The following is a 13303-nucleotide window of genomic DNA, read 5'->3' on the forward strand; positions in this document are numbered from 1 at the left end:
AGGGTGCAGAAGAGCCACAAAAATGATTCGAGGGCTGGAGAAAATAACTTACAGTGAGAGGGTTTAGAGGACAATCCTTTTTAGCTTATTGAAAAGAAGATTAAGGTGACTTGGTTAGTATTTAAGTACCTTCACGGGAAGAAAGTACCAGGTACTAAAGTGCTCTTTAATCTAGCATATAAAGAACTGGTGGCTGGAAGCTGCAGCCAGACAAACTGACATTCGAAATTAGGCACAAATTTTTAACAGTAAGGGTGATTAACCATTGGAACAAACTACCACGGGAAGTGGTGGATTCTCCATCTCTTGAAGTCTTCAGATCAAGACTGGATGTCTTTCTGTAAGACATGTTTTAGCCAAACAAAAGTTGTGTTAGTCAAAAACAAGTTATTGGGCTCAATAATTGGGGAACTGGGTCAAAATTAGTGGCGTTTGATATATAGGTGGTCAGACTAGGTGATCTAATAGATTCTTCCTGCCTTAAACTCTGTGAATATAATTGAGGCTGTTGATTAACATTATTTTAAATAAATAAATTTGATTCCACATTACTGTCAATTGGATATAAATGAAATAGCTGAACAGAGAACATGGCAGACTCTTACAACCTTTATTTTTTCCCTTCTAGGAACCAAAAGAGGAAGAAATGACTGAAGAAGAAAAAGCAGCTCAGAAAGCAAAACCAGTTGCAACTACTCCTATTCCTGGAACCCCATGGTATGTAGTGAACTCCCAATCTACACCTTTGGTATTCCAATTCCTTTCTCTGTAGTATGTTGCAGGAAATGTGTTGTTGATGAGGAGTGTTGCTCCGTTGTTGGAACAGGAGGCTGGGAGTCAGGACTCCTGAATTCTTTCCTGGCTCTTTCACTGACTCTCTGTGTTTCCTAGAGCCAATTACATAATTTGCTTTGCCTCTTACCTGTCTGTTAAATGGTTCCAACGCTGTACCTGCCTTACAAGGGGAATGGAGCTCAAGATTTGTAAAGTTGTTTGAAATCCTAAATGAAATATACTTCAAACTTCAAAGTAATATTAACAGTATTATTGCAAGATCTCTAAATTGAGGGTAATGAAGCCTAGTCTCTGGGAGCAAAAATAGGACTGTGAAGGACAAAGGTCTGTAGATCTTAATGTTAATAGGAAGTTTGGGAATATCATTTGACATTTGGATGTATATCTGTCAACCACATTGGAGCCCTTAAGTTTGGAATTGTTGCTGCTCAGTGTGCTAATATGAAAGTAATCATGCTGTGAAATAATAGATCAGAGAACCTACTGTAAGAAAGAAAATCATGGGGACCATTGGAAGGAGCTGTCTGCCATTTACAAGAAATGTATACACAGTATTCCAAAGGGGCTTCCTGATATGATTAAAATATATGGTGGATATACACAATACAGACTAGAAAATCTGGTGGGAAAACCTCTGTACCTCTGCTTGGTGGATTTTTTTCTTTTTTTAACATTTTCTTTTTCAAGTGGTTGTCCACAGGATTCCATTTTTGGTGCACATATACCCAGTGCATGGGAGATCAGATTCTTTTGCCCATCAGCATCTTTTGAGGGCACACCTACCCCCAGCTGTCCAAGGAGTTAGAGAGAAGAGTAGGCCCAAGCATGTCTCAGTTCTTTCTTATTGCCTGCGGCAGCAAGAGAACCCCTACAGAAGTCATGCTTTTGTACGACTTTGTTGTAGACAGTTAGTGGTGAGTTAGTATAGTTGTTACATAGTTAACTTTTAGTTTGACTGTTAGCTACAAAAACAATTGTTTTTGTATTTTTTACTAACTTTTTTCATAGAGAGTAGGCTCAGAGCTACCAGCAGCTATTCCTTCAGAGACTACTTTTTGAGCAGGAGAAGGGCATGGGTCTTAGAGGATATGTGTACGCTGAGGTGGGAGGGTCCCAGAGCTTGGGCTGCAGCCTGACTGGATGTCTACACTGCCAATAAATAGATTCTTAGCCCAAGCCCTGTGAGTCCAAATCAGCTGGCTCGGGTCAGCTGCTGGTATCTAATTGCGGTGTAGGTATGCCCACAGGGAACAGGCCCTCATTATTCACCTGTGTCCACCAGTGTAGTAGCCATATGCTTATTGGTTACGCCCGTACTGGAGTACAGGCGTCCTGGAGTACGCAGCCTTATTCCCACAAGACAACATCCTCTGTCCCCATTTTGAGGGGTTAGATCAGAGGTGGGCAAACTATGGCCTGCGGGCCACATCTAGTGACATCCACTGAAAGGAGCAAATCGGCTGAAGTTCAGAACATTCTGCTCCAAAGCAGGAAATTCTCAACAATATTGACTTAAAAGCTAAATGGAAGAGGTTTCCTTTGTGAACATTTCAGCATCAGTTATATCTCTTTCAGCAACACCCATTTCAGCAAAATTGGACTATTTACTAACTTCGAAACCATCTTGATTTTTCAGGTAGTTCCATAAAGTGTTCATCTAGTAGCAATATCTGCTCATCACCCTCCTATCTATGGCTGCACTGTATTTTTGCACCCTCGAGTGGCTAGATTTCTAAAGGGCCTTATTCATCGTTTTCACGCAGTTTGGGATACCTAAGTGTAATATTAAGTGTTGATGGATCCCCCCCTGTGAGCCAATAGCAACCTGCTCCCTATACCTATCAGTGAAACCTTCTTTTTTAGAAGACCTTACACTAACTCAAAGGGAGAGAAGATTCAGACCCCCATGGAAGGTCCCCCTTATATAGTGTTTCATAAGGACAGGTTTACTCTCAGACCTCATTCCAAATTCCTAGCCAGAGTTGCTTCAGAGTTCCATATGAACCAATGTATTCTTCTCCCGGTCTTCTTTCCCAAGCCTCATCAACCCCAGGGGATGCAATACTTCATATTCTTGATGTAGTAAGGGCATTGTCATATTAGCTTAACAGAACAGAAACATTAAGGAACACACCTAGATTGTTTGGGACTTTGCTGATAGGTTTAAGGGCCAGGCAGTATACTCAAAGAGATTATCAAAACGGGTCTCCAGCAGTTAAGAATTTCTTACAAGCTAGCCAAGTGAGATTCCTCTAGCCACATGAGAGTTCATTTCACTAGAGCTCAGGCAACCTTTGCTGCCTGTCTGAAGAATGTACCTATTTCTGAAATGTATAGGGAAGCCATGTAGAACTCAGTCCACACATTTACAAGATACTATTCTTTGGTAGATGGTTCCAAAAATTATCCCCATTTTAGTGGAGTTGTCTTACAGTCATTCTTTAAGTACGACTTCTAGTACCTAGCTCCAAGCAAACAGGCAACTGCTGGTTAGTCACCAAGAGTGGAACTGTGATTCTTTGAGACTTTTTGTCCACATGGATTCCATGATCCACCCTCCTGACCCTGCTACTACAGAGTACTACTCCTCTGGTATTCTGTATTGGCAAAGGAACTTAGGGTTGGTCGGGCCTGCGCCACCATTTATGTTCTCAGGTATGGGGATGTGTCCCTATCTAGAGCACGGATGTGGCCTTAAAGGACGCTGCTGGCAAAATAATCTGATCTCATGAGCATGAGGTGTACAAGCACCTAGAGTGGAATCCATCTAGATCAGTGGTTCTTGAACTTTTTTTTCCACGGACCACTTAAAAATTGCTGAGGGTCTCGGCGGACCACTTAATGATCTTTCCAAATGCTGTTCGTACCATTAGCTAACTACTGTAAAATGCTTTGGATAAAAGCGCTATATAAAAAAACCCCTTAATTAACGCTTTTTTGTTCTACAAATAAAAGCATACAACTCATATTTCAATATCAGTAGTCTTACCTTTCTAATGCAATGGATGTGCCCTCTCTCCCCTAATGTTGCAGCCCCTGAGCTGCGGCTGGGAAGGACGGGGGGGCAGCAGTCTCCCCCGCGACAGCAGCCACAGAGCTGAGGCTGGGAAGGAGGGCCGTCTCTCCCCAGCAGCCACAGCCCCGGAGCCGGGTAAATTCACCTCTTTCTCTGGCCGATGCAGCCCTGCATGTCCCAGATTCCCTCCACCCCATCTTCTCACCCCACTGCCCCCTCCCACCTACCCTCTGTTCCCCCCAAGGTCACCACCTCTCTTTACATGTGCATCTTCTCCAAGGTCCAGGCACCTAATTAGTGGAGTCACGCCTGCACGGCTCCACTAATTAGGTGGGTGGCCCTTCATTCTCTTGTGTGCGGCCACCCAGGCGTGCACCTTAGAGGGAACTATCAGCGGACCACCTGAATGGCGCTTGCGGACCACTGATGGTCCACAGACCATGGTTTGAGAACCTCTGATAACCTCTTGAGGATCCACAGTTACTATGAGATAAGTAACCATTCTTTGTGTCTAAATAAAGGAGCCTAATAATGTCATTTCTTTGCAAGTCTGGTTTAACCATTGATGTCTCTTTAATACCTGGGTCTTAGAACAATTAAAGTCAAGTCTCTATCTAAGGCTACCTCTGTAACCACTAACATAGTAAAGCAGCAGTTTTCACTTCAGAGCATGGTCTGTAAATTTCAGACAGCAGTGTAAGGATTGAATTTTCCCGAATGGTGACTTTATCAAGGTAGAGGAGATAGAAGGTTCCTTAGTACTAATATCTGATTCAGACTTCTAGACCTAATACTTTTCTAGAGTGGTATTGGATTTTCTCTGTCTTTTGGTAAACATGTTGGTAAAATTCGATTTTTGAGCTTTGAGGCCTATTTTGTAAACTACCAGGGAAAACCAGTCCTTCAGTTCTCTTCAGGGAAAATAGATACATCTTGCAGTTATGTGTTAAATATAACCTAGACCTGACTATGACCTACATTCTGGTATCCTGTAGCGTAGTAGCAGGCTAGCTCACAAGAACAGAAAATCAATCACATGAATGGGAGCTAGACCAAAATAATACAAGGCACATTATTTCCTATATGGAGATGTAGTTCAGGTTAGACTTTTACACATTTGGTGGAAACAACAAATGCAGATTTGTTAGAGGACAAATGCATTCAGAAGTGGCTCCCCTTCTCTCCCACAGAACTCAACTCTTCCAATCTGTTGGTGTATGGGTTTTTTTTAATGTCTTCCCCTGTGGCTATTTTCTCATGCTTCTCTAATGCTGCATACGGTTTTATGAAGCAGCAGCTGCAGAATGAAAATTGACTAGGCTCCAGTCAGTTTTACTTCCCCCTCAGGGTTTTGATCAATAGCAGTGACACTTTAATATTTTCAGTTTTACTCTTTGCTGGTTGAGAAAGCAGTAGTATCAAATGCAGAATATCAGCTCTATTACTGAGTGAGTAGGATGGTACTGTGTTGCTTCTCATTTGGAAGGTTAGCTTTGCAACATTATAAAGCTGCATTTTTTAACGAAAACTTACATTCTGCAGAAACTGAAAGTTTTAGGCCACTTGCCAGAGAAAGTTCTCTACTGGTGATTGGTGAGTGTGTGTGGGTTTTTAACCCTGTTGAAGTGCAGTATCATTCATTTAGCATCAGTTTGTTTTCCTCTGTTTCTGTAAAGTGGATAGTGAATAGCTGGAATAGATTAGAAATCTAAATTCTTTGCAGGGCAACATTAGAAAGCATTGTCTTTTTTCTGGGTGACTTCATATTTTCAGTTCTCATGGGTGTTATAAAGCAGGCATATAAAATGAATATAGCTAAAACTGAACTTGGTGCATGTGCATTCTCTGTTTCAAAATTCTTAGGTGTGTGGTATGGACTGGTGATGAGCGGGTTTTTTTCTACAACCCAACCACTCGTCTCTCTATGTGGGACCGGCCAGAGGACTTAATTGGAAGAGCTGATGTGGACAAAATTATTCAGGAACCTCCTCACAAAAAAGGAATGGAAGAAGGAAAGAAACAAAGTAAGAGGAAAATCATCATTATTAGTCCCCATTTTCCCCATCACCCACCTTCATAGGATTAATAGAGAGACAATGAACAACCTTTCACACAAGCTCCATTTTGTGCTTATTTTCAAAACGAGCATAAAAAATAAGTGATAGAACTGTAAGCCGACTTTGAAAAATGAGGTGTAATTATGAAATCAGAGACAACTAAATTAAGAAGCTGATTGAGATAGTAAATTGCAGATATATAAAATGCTTAGAAAGAAAGCCCAAGAGAATAAAGGGGATGTTAATGACAGGAGAAATGTTATGTCTGTTAAAAGAAAATATGTATGAAAACAGACTAAAGGAATAAACAGTCTTTATTGAGAAGAAAGGTAGAAATGGTTAAAAAAATTATAGGAAACGAATAGATTTTCAGGCCAACAAAAAGTAGACAAAGATCTAATCACAAAGATAAGACAGTAAAATACTGGAGCATTGAAAGAAGGGATTAAATTAATGTTGACTGAAATAAAATTCTGCAGAGATCAGAAATTGGTTATTTCTGGAGGTTAGGCAGCATTGTTTTCATTAGGAAACTACTGAAGTAAGACTATTTTGGGCATATTTTCTAATATATCATCCAAGAATGATAGACTTGCACATTTAGGGGGGAAGGTTGTTCTTGGAAGGAGAGGTATAAGGGTGATGATTTAATTCTAAAAACAGTAGTGCAAAATATTACTTTGCAATTAGAAGATATAAATGGGCTCTATGAAGCATTTACAAAGGCAAGTTTTAGCCTCAGTTTTTTTTGGAAATGTGAGTTTAATTCCTTTAAAATATAAAACTGACCACAAATCATGTAGTGCAGTGTTTCTCAAACTTTTTGCTGGCTAGCCATTTGGATTTAAAAGAAAAAAATCATGACCCCCTCCCACCCTCCCTCTAGAAAGAATTGTGACCCTCTACCTTCAGCCCCACTCAGGGCACAGGGCTCAGGGCTTCAGCCAGGCCTGGGGCTTGGGACTCAGGGCTCCAGCACCCCTTGAGGAGTTCCCGCTTGCAGCTTTCTTCCCTGGTGATCCTAATGAAGTGGAGTGGTGGCCCACTGTTTGATAACAGCTGATGATGTGTTTTCTTCCAACTTATACTAAAGTGCGCCCCAGTCCTACAGTCAGATCCACGGGGGGAGGAAAGTGGGTCACCTATACAGTTCCCTGGGCTTCTTGCTGGGTTTGGGGATGATAGTTCGATTACATTTCACTGAAATGAATGAGTTCAGCATTTTGAGTTTGTATATTTATGGTTCTGTTGTATTTTCTGCATGCTAGACCAAGCTTTGGCAAAAAGTGTATAAAAAACCAATGAAAATAGAGTTCTTAAATCTTGTTATGGGAAAGGGATTTTAAATGTAATTAGTTAGCAGATTTCATAAGAACTAATCCCTTCTGTTGAATGAATGGAAAATAGAATATGGAAGAGAATTGTTTTGTGGCTAATATTACAAAACCAGGCTGTTGGCGCTTGCTGTAACAATCTGATTTATAGGGATAATTAAAGATGGAGAGTTAAGCATAATGCCATAATGACAAAAATTACCTATCTCTGATGATATTTCTCTAAAACTGAATGAAGAATAGCATCTAATTTCTTTCAAAATAGAGAGTTAAAATTGTGATCAGGCAGCTTTATATAGTATGCAAGAAGCTTCAGGCATAAGTTGTGAACTTTTCTTTACTTCATCTAGAAGACTGTTAATGAAATTTACCTTACAGTTAAAGAAGATCATGAATCAGCAGAGGAAACAAATGATGATGAGCCTATTAAAACAAAGAAGCGGAAGTAAGTTAATCTTAAACGGACTTAGTCTAGATCTAGAAGGCTCCATCCTGGTCTCAGCAGCACTAATGCAACCCTGTTGAAGGCAATGGGATTGCGTGGGTGTAACGGAACAGGATTACTTTAGCAAGAAAGGTAGCAGAAATCTAATGTTACTAAGTTTGAGGGTTTTAGAGCTGGATAGAATTCGTGTTGAGAGAGAATTCCATCTTCTGTGGAAGTCATAAATAATAAATGTGTGTTTGTGATAGAAGCTATCTGTGATAGCCAGATCTCCCTCAGGAGCATTTTGAGCTGTCTTTACATTATACAGTTCCGTGGCATTAGCATATGCCACTCATTTGCCCAGTTTGTGTTCACTCTGTTTGCACAAGTTTTTGTTGCCCAAAAAAGATAGTAGTATGGATTTTTGAGCTGGAGTTTTTCTATAAAAAGGCTGTTTTGACTGTGCTATAACATCATGAGTGATTGTTTTTGCTCTCTTTGATTTACAGAAAACCAGGGCAAATTTTATTGTTCCTAGAGCTATATGCCTTGTTACAAGTAGAAGTGAGTTTGTGTGTGTGGTTTTTGAAAAAGGGCGGGGGGTGGGGGGTAAGAAAACCTGGATTTGTGCTGGAAATGGCCCAACTTGGTTATCATACACATTGTAAGGAGAGTGATCACTTTGGATAAGCTATTACCAGCAGGAGAGTGAGGTGGGAGGAGGTATTGTTTCATGGTCTCTGTGTATATAATGTCTTCTGCAGTTTCCACAGTATGCATCCGATGAAGTGAGCTGTAGCTCAGGAAAGCTTATGCTCAAATAAATTGGTTAGTCTCTAAGGTGCCACAAGTACTCCTTTTCTTTTTGCGAATACAGACTAACACGGCTGTTACTCTGAATACTTCCATCTTGGTATTTTATGTTGTTTGATGTAATCATGAGGTAGTCCCTGGTTATGACTGCGAGAATTTAGAATAATACTTCTGGGAACTAAGAATGTCTCACTAAATATCCCTAGAGGAGCAGTGTATTTTTGAAAAATGTCTTAACAACGTGGATTATTTGGTGGGGTTATTTTTTTGGCAGTTCCCTCCTTAAACTCAATTTGATGTACATTATAAATGTTATAATCTTGCTCAATCATGTCCTTTTTAACTCAGTAAACAGAGCCTGGTGTTTTTGACAAAGATAGAATATAAATAGAGTATAAAACAAAAGATGGATTAAACTTTTAACCATAAAACTACTTTTCTTTCTAGTGATGTTACATTTTCTTTTGTGATTCGCTTTATAGTACTTAAAATCGGAATGCCTTGTTTGTGTTTATTCACTCTGATGTGTCAGTCTTTGACAAACCTCTTGCAGTGGTTTGTACAAGCCTGTATTGCTGGAATGATCTAAAATTTCTGTTCTATTTGTGATGCAGTTAGATTTCTTAACTGCAGTGTTAACATCACTTTTAAGAGGATGTTTCATTTTTACAGGAAAGATGACAACAAAGACATTGATTCAGACAAGGAGGCTGCCATGGAAGCTGAAATTAAAGCCGCACGTGAGAGGGCCATTGTCCCTCTGGAGGCGCGAATGAAACAGTTCAAGGATATGCTGCTAGAGAGAGGGGTCAGAGGAACTATCCTTTTGGCAATAAAGTAGAACCTTGTTAATTCTTACTTTGCTAATTTGCAAGCCTAATAATTCTCATACACGCAAAAGCAATCTCATTCCACTTCTGAGGAAAGATTGAATATGATTAGGGGCTGTGATTACTAAAATCATCAGTTATCCTAAATAATTAAAACTGAGCTAAGTTGTCAAAATAAGTGAACCAAATATTCTGTGATGAATTATCTTTTCCTTTCATACCTCCCAATTCTTTGAGCCACAATCAGTGTGAATTAGCAAGTTTTTGTTTTATATTTAATTTTCCGATGTTAGTTTTCAAGTTTCAACAGTGTGCTGCTGATGTACAGCAAAGAGAAGGGGATAAATCCCTGCCCCAAAGACTTTTTTTCTATTTAAAAAAAGTGTCGTATATTGACAGGTCAAAACAGAGGTAGGGAGGTGGAGGCTTTTCAGAGCCACAAAAGTCATATTAGGCACCCAGTACCCATTGAAAATCAGTGGGAGTTGAGCACCTCGTTCCTGTTTGTTCTTTTAAAATCTTCCCATAATCACAAGTTGAAAGGAGAAAAAGTTTCGCCTCATCTTTCCTTAGACTATTCTGCTAATGTGGAAAACTAGCCATTTATTTTTTAATTAAACTAAGTTTGAGGCTTGTTCAATCCCAGTTGACTTTTATAGATGCATTGACTTGCATATAAACATTGCTATCATTCTAGGAAAAGAGAAGAGGTTCCAAATTTGAAGTGATGCCTGTACATCTTTTGGTTTGATCCACAGCAGTGGCATTTTATGGGTTATTACAAAAAAGCTCCGTTGAGATCAGCTTACAGATAGCATTTTTTTCAATACAAAGATCCATTTGTGTATGAGTAACTTTTAATTTAAAAACTCAGAATGTTTAGCAAAGGAACAGAGCAGTCATGGGAAATCAAAATGCAAAGCTTGAAGGTTCTCTTCTGATGTAGCGATTTTTAAATGCCACGCAGTAGTGGTTATTTTAATGAGTAATTAGATGTGTGTTACTTCTGTGTAATTATGTAGAAGTTTTCAGAGCCAATTAGTGTGGAAATTTGCCATGCTAACCTCCCACCGCTTATCATCTATTAGTGATGAAAACTTCAGGATGGATTTCGGTTATGTCTTCTTTTTAACAGGTGTCCTGTAGATTTCAAGCAAAACGCACAACCTTTGTATCTTTAGGGGAACTTAATTACCAGGCAAAATCCTGTCTATTTTTTACTTTTTAAAGGTTTCTGCCTTTTCAACCTGGGAGAAGGAGCTGCACAAGATAGTTTTCGATCCTCGGTACTTGCTTCTCAATCCTAAAGAAAGGAAACAGGTAATAGGAAAGGTTAATTAACTTCAAGACACACATCATTAAAAATAATCTTTGAAAGTATAGTTCTTTAAAACCTCCCCTTCGGGGACCTGTGTTGCAAATGTCTTTTTTTTTTTTTTTAAATGCTTTATTTTCAACAAAGAGCAGAAGCTGGTACTTTCTCTGATGCTAAGATTTATTTCCTGATGCAATGAAAATTATATATGGTTAGGTGGCTGCCAAAAAAGAGGTGCAGCAGAGAGCCTCTTCATTGTCACACCAAAATATTAATAAAATGAGTAACAAACACATTAAAAATCTGAGCAATGAAAAATTCAAGCACATGCTTTATTATAAGGCAGGCTCAGTCCAGGAATCCTTTCCCCAGATGAAGGAAGAAAAGTGAAAAAACTTGAAAAGCCTAGGAGAGGAATAAGTCCCTTTTCTTAACATACTACCCAGAAATGTTTCAACTTTTTATTTTTATATTAGTATATTTAAATCCTCCAAATAAGTCTCAGGTTAACAAACAAGTTATGGGGGGGAAATGTTCATATGATGACAAATACTAATGTATTACACCACTTCCCATACATGCATTGGGAATGGATTCTGAGTGTATTATAGAAGCAATTCCAATCTCTACATTACTGTTGCTATGCAAATATGTGAGTGTTGCATAAATGGATGGTCTCTATTATAATGGTAATTAATCCCTTAGTGTAAGTAGTCAGGATTACGCAGGATGCCCATGCTAATATAAAATGTATCAGTTGTTAGGGGGAAAGGAGAAGTTCTGTTCTCTTGTAAAGAGGTATCTAACAAGAATGGATTAGTAATTCCTTCCAAAATAATGGTGTGTGTGTGTGTGTGTGTAATACACACACACACTCTCCCCCCATTATTTTGGAAGGAATTATTAATCCATTCTTGTTCGATACCTCTTTACAAGAGAACAGAACTTCTCCTTTCCCCCTAACAACTGATACATTTTATATTAGCATGGGCATCTTGCCTAATCCTGACTACTTATATATATAAAGAATGAATGAATGAAAGGGAAATGGTATTGGTTATTTTGGGTATTTGAGTACTGCCAGGGTACATCTACTAGCAGAGCTTGGAGAGATATGGTAAAATGGCTTCCTTTGGAATTGTCCTGCAATTGGAGAAATAAATATTGGGCCCGGGCCCTGAGGGGTCATACAGAGACCATCCGTGAGTGTGAGATTTCTCTACTAATATGAGGTCAGATCTGCCAGTTTGCTGGGCCAAAGCAGGCATACCCTTCCACAGACTATTTGGGGAAACTCTGCAAGTTAAAACACATGAAGTTTTCTTTCCCTTCGCCCTTTCCCTACTTCCCTTCATAGGGGATGATAATATGGCTCCAAATTTGTACATCTTATGTCTGATTGGTATTTCTCTAGGTATTTGACCAGTATGTGAAGACCAGAGCAGAAGAAGAGCGCAAGGAAAAAAAAAACAAAATAATGCAGGCCAAGGAGGATTTCAAGAAAATGATGGAAGAAGCAAAGTTTAATCCAAGGTAGGTGGCGTATTTCACATTCACATGTGAAAGCTTTTACCAGGTCAAAATACATTTTATTTTTCAGTAGGGCAATTTAACCCCCCTTTTGCTCCTTACTCTTTCAAAACTGTAAAAGAAGGGGGAAATGAACTCTAGAAAAACGTTGGGCCTGTTGAAATGTATTATTTTCCTCTGCATGATTATAGGCTTCCTAACCAACAGAGTGCTGGAATTTTGGGGTTTGTGATGTTTTATATAGTCTAATTCACTGGTTCAGAATGTGAAAAAATCCCCAGCACATGGCTGGGTGGTGAGAACGGGCTCATTTTTTTTTCTGAGTGTTCTCATGTAGCTCTTGTAGCCTTTGTGGATCGTACTGGCCTGTGAGAAGTTTTCCTTGTATAAGAACATCACAGTATACGTATTTGGGTTTGTTTAGTTGGTTTTTTTACCTTCAATGAATAAGTGTATATCGTGTATTTGTGGATGTGTAGATAGTGTACACAGTATTACAGACAATATTAATTTTGCAGTATAAAAATCACAATGAATCTATGCCATCCCGGGGTATCTATTGCAATAAGTGTTTTGGTGTTTTTAGCATGGATACTAGATATTCTAGATTATGGTGCCAAGGTACCTGAATTGCCCACGTTCATAGTTCTCGCTCAAACAGCTCATAACCATCCTTATGTCACTTAATAGCTTATAAGCGTTATATTTTACATTAGATGTATTTCAGTGTCACTTTTAACCTAGATCAGACAGGAATTCTTTTATGTTAAAACAACGGTTCATTTGATTCACTTCAACTTCATGGATTCAGTGACATACATTGAAATGTGCTGGAAGCTGGCATATGCAGTCTTTTTAGGTTAACCAGCGTAATTGACTTCACATCTGTAAAAGCAATCAATCAGCAGTGTTTTTAGACACCCAATAAGGGAAGTTGTCAGTAAAATTACATTTTTTGGCAGCTGTGGGATTTTGAGTATTTAAAATACATTAATGGATGTGCTAAATATTCCTTCAGAATGATTGACTTTAGTACTTTGCAACCCAAGAAAAACTAAAACTGTTATCTCTGCGAGTGTTTATGTATACCAAGACAAACACTGTTTTCGCACAGAAAAAAAATAAAAATGGGAGAGAAGAATATAATGTCCAGATGAGGGAGTTCATGTTTTGTTTTACCCTATCC

General features: G+C 39.0%; 1 protein-coding gene across 6 annotated transcripts in view; it reads left to right on the forward strand.

Annotated features, from left to right (window-relative positions):
* The window catches only part of TCERG1 (transcription elongation regulator 1), a 55886-nt gene that overhangs the window by 25547 nt on the left and 17036 nt on the right, over nucleotides 1–13303 (forward strand). For all 6 annotated transcript variants that reach the window (XM_084636525.1, XM_084636524.1, XM_084636522.1 and 3 more), the window contains 6 exons: nucleotides 629–717; nucleotides 5675–5835; nucleotides 7581–7647; nucleotides 9115–9250; nucleotides 10503–10592; nucleotides 12002–12120. In XM_084636525.1, coding sequence (XP_084492651.1) covers nucleotides 629–717; nucleotides 5675–5835; nucleotides 7581–7647; nucleotides 9115–9250; nucleotides 10503–10592; nucleotides 12002–12120 — 662 coding nt within the window. The remainder of the gene's footprint in view (nucleotides 1–628; nucleotides 718–5674; nucleotides 5836–7580; nucleotides 7648–9114; nucleotides 9251–10502; nucleotides 10593–12001; nucleotides 12121–13303) is intronic.

This window comes from Lepidochelys olivacea (genome assembly GCF_965140295.1).
Source record: "Lepidochelys olivacea isolate rLepOli2 genome assembly, chromosome: 8".
NCBI classification, from domain to species: Eukaryota; Metazoa; Chordata; order Testudines; family Cheloniidae; genus Lepidochelys; species Lepidochelys olivacea.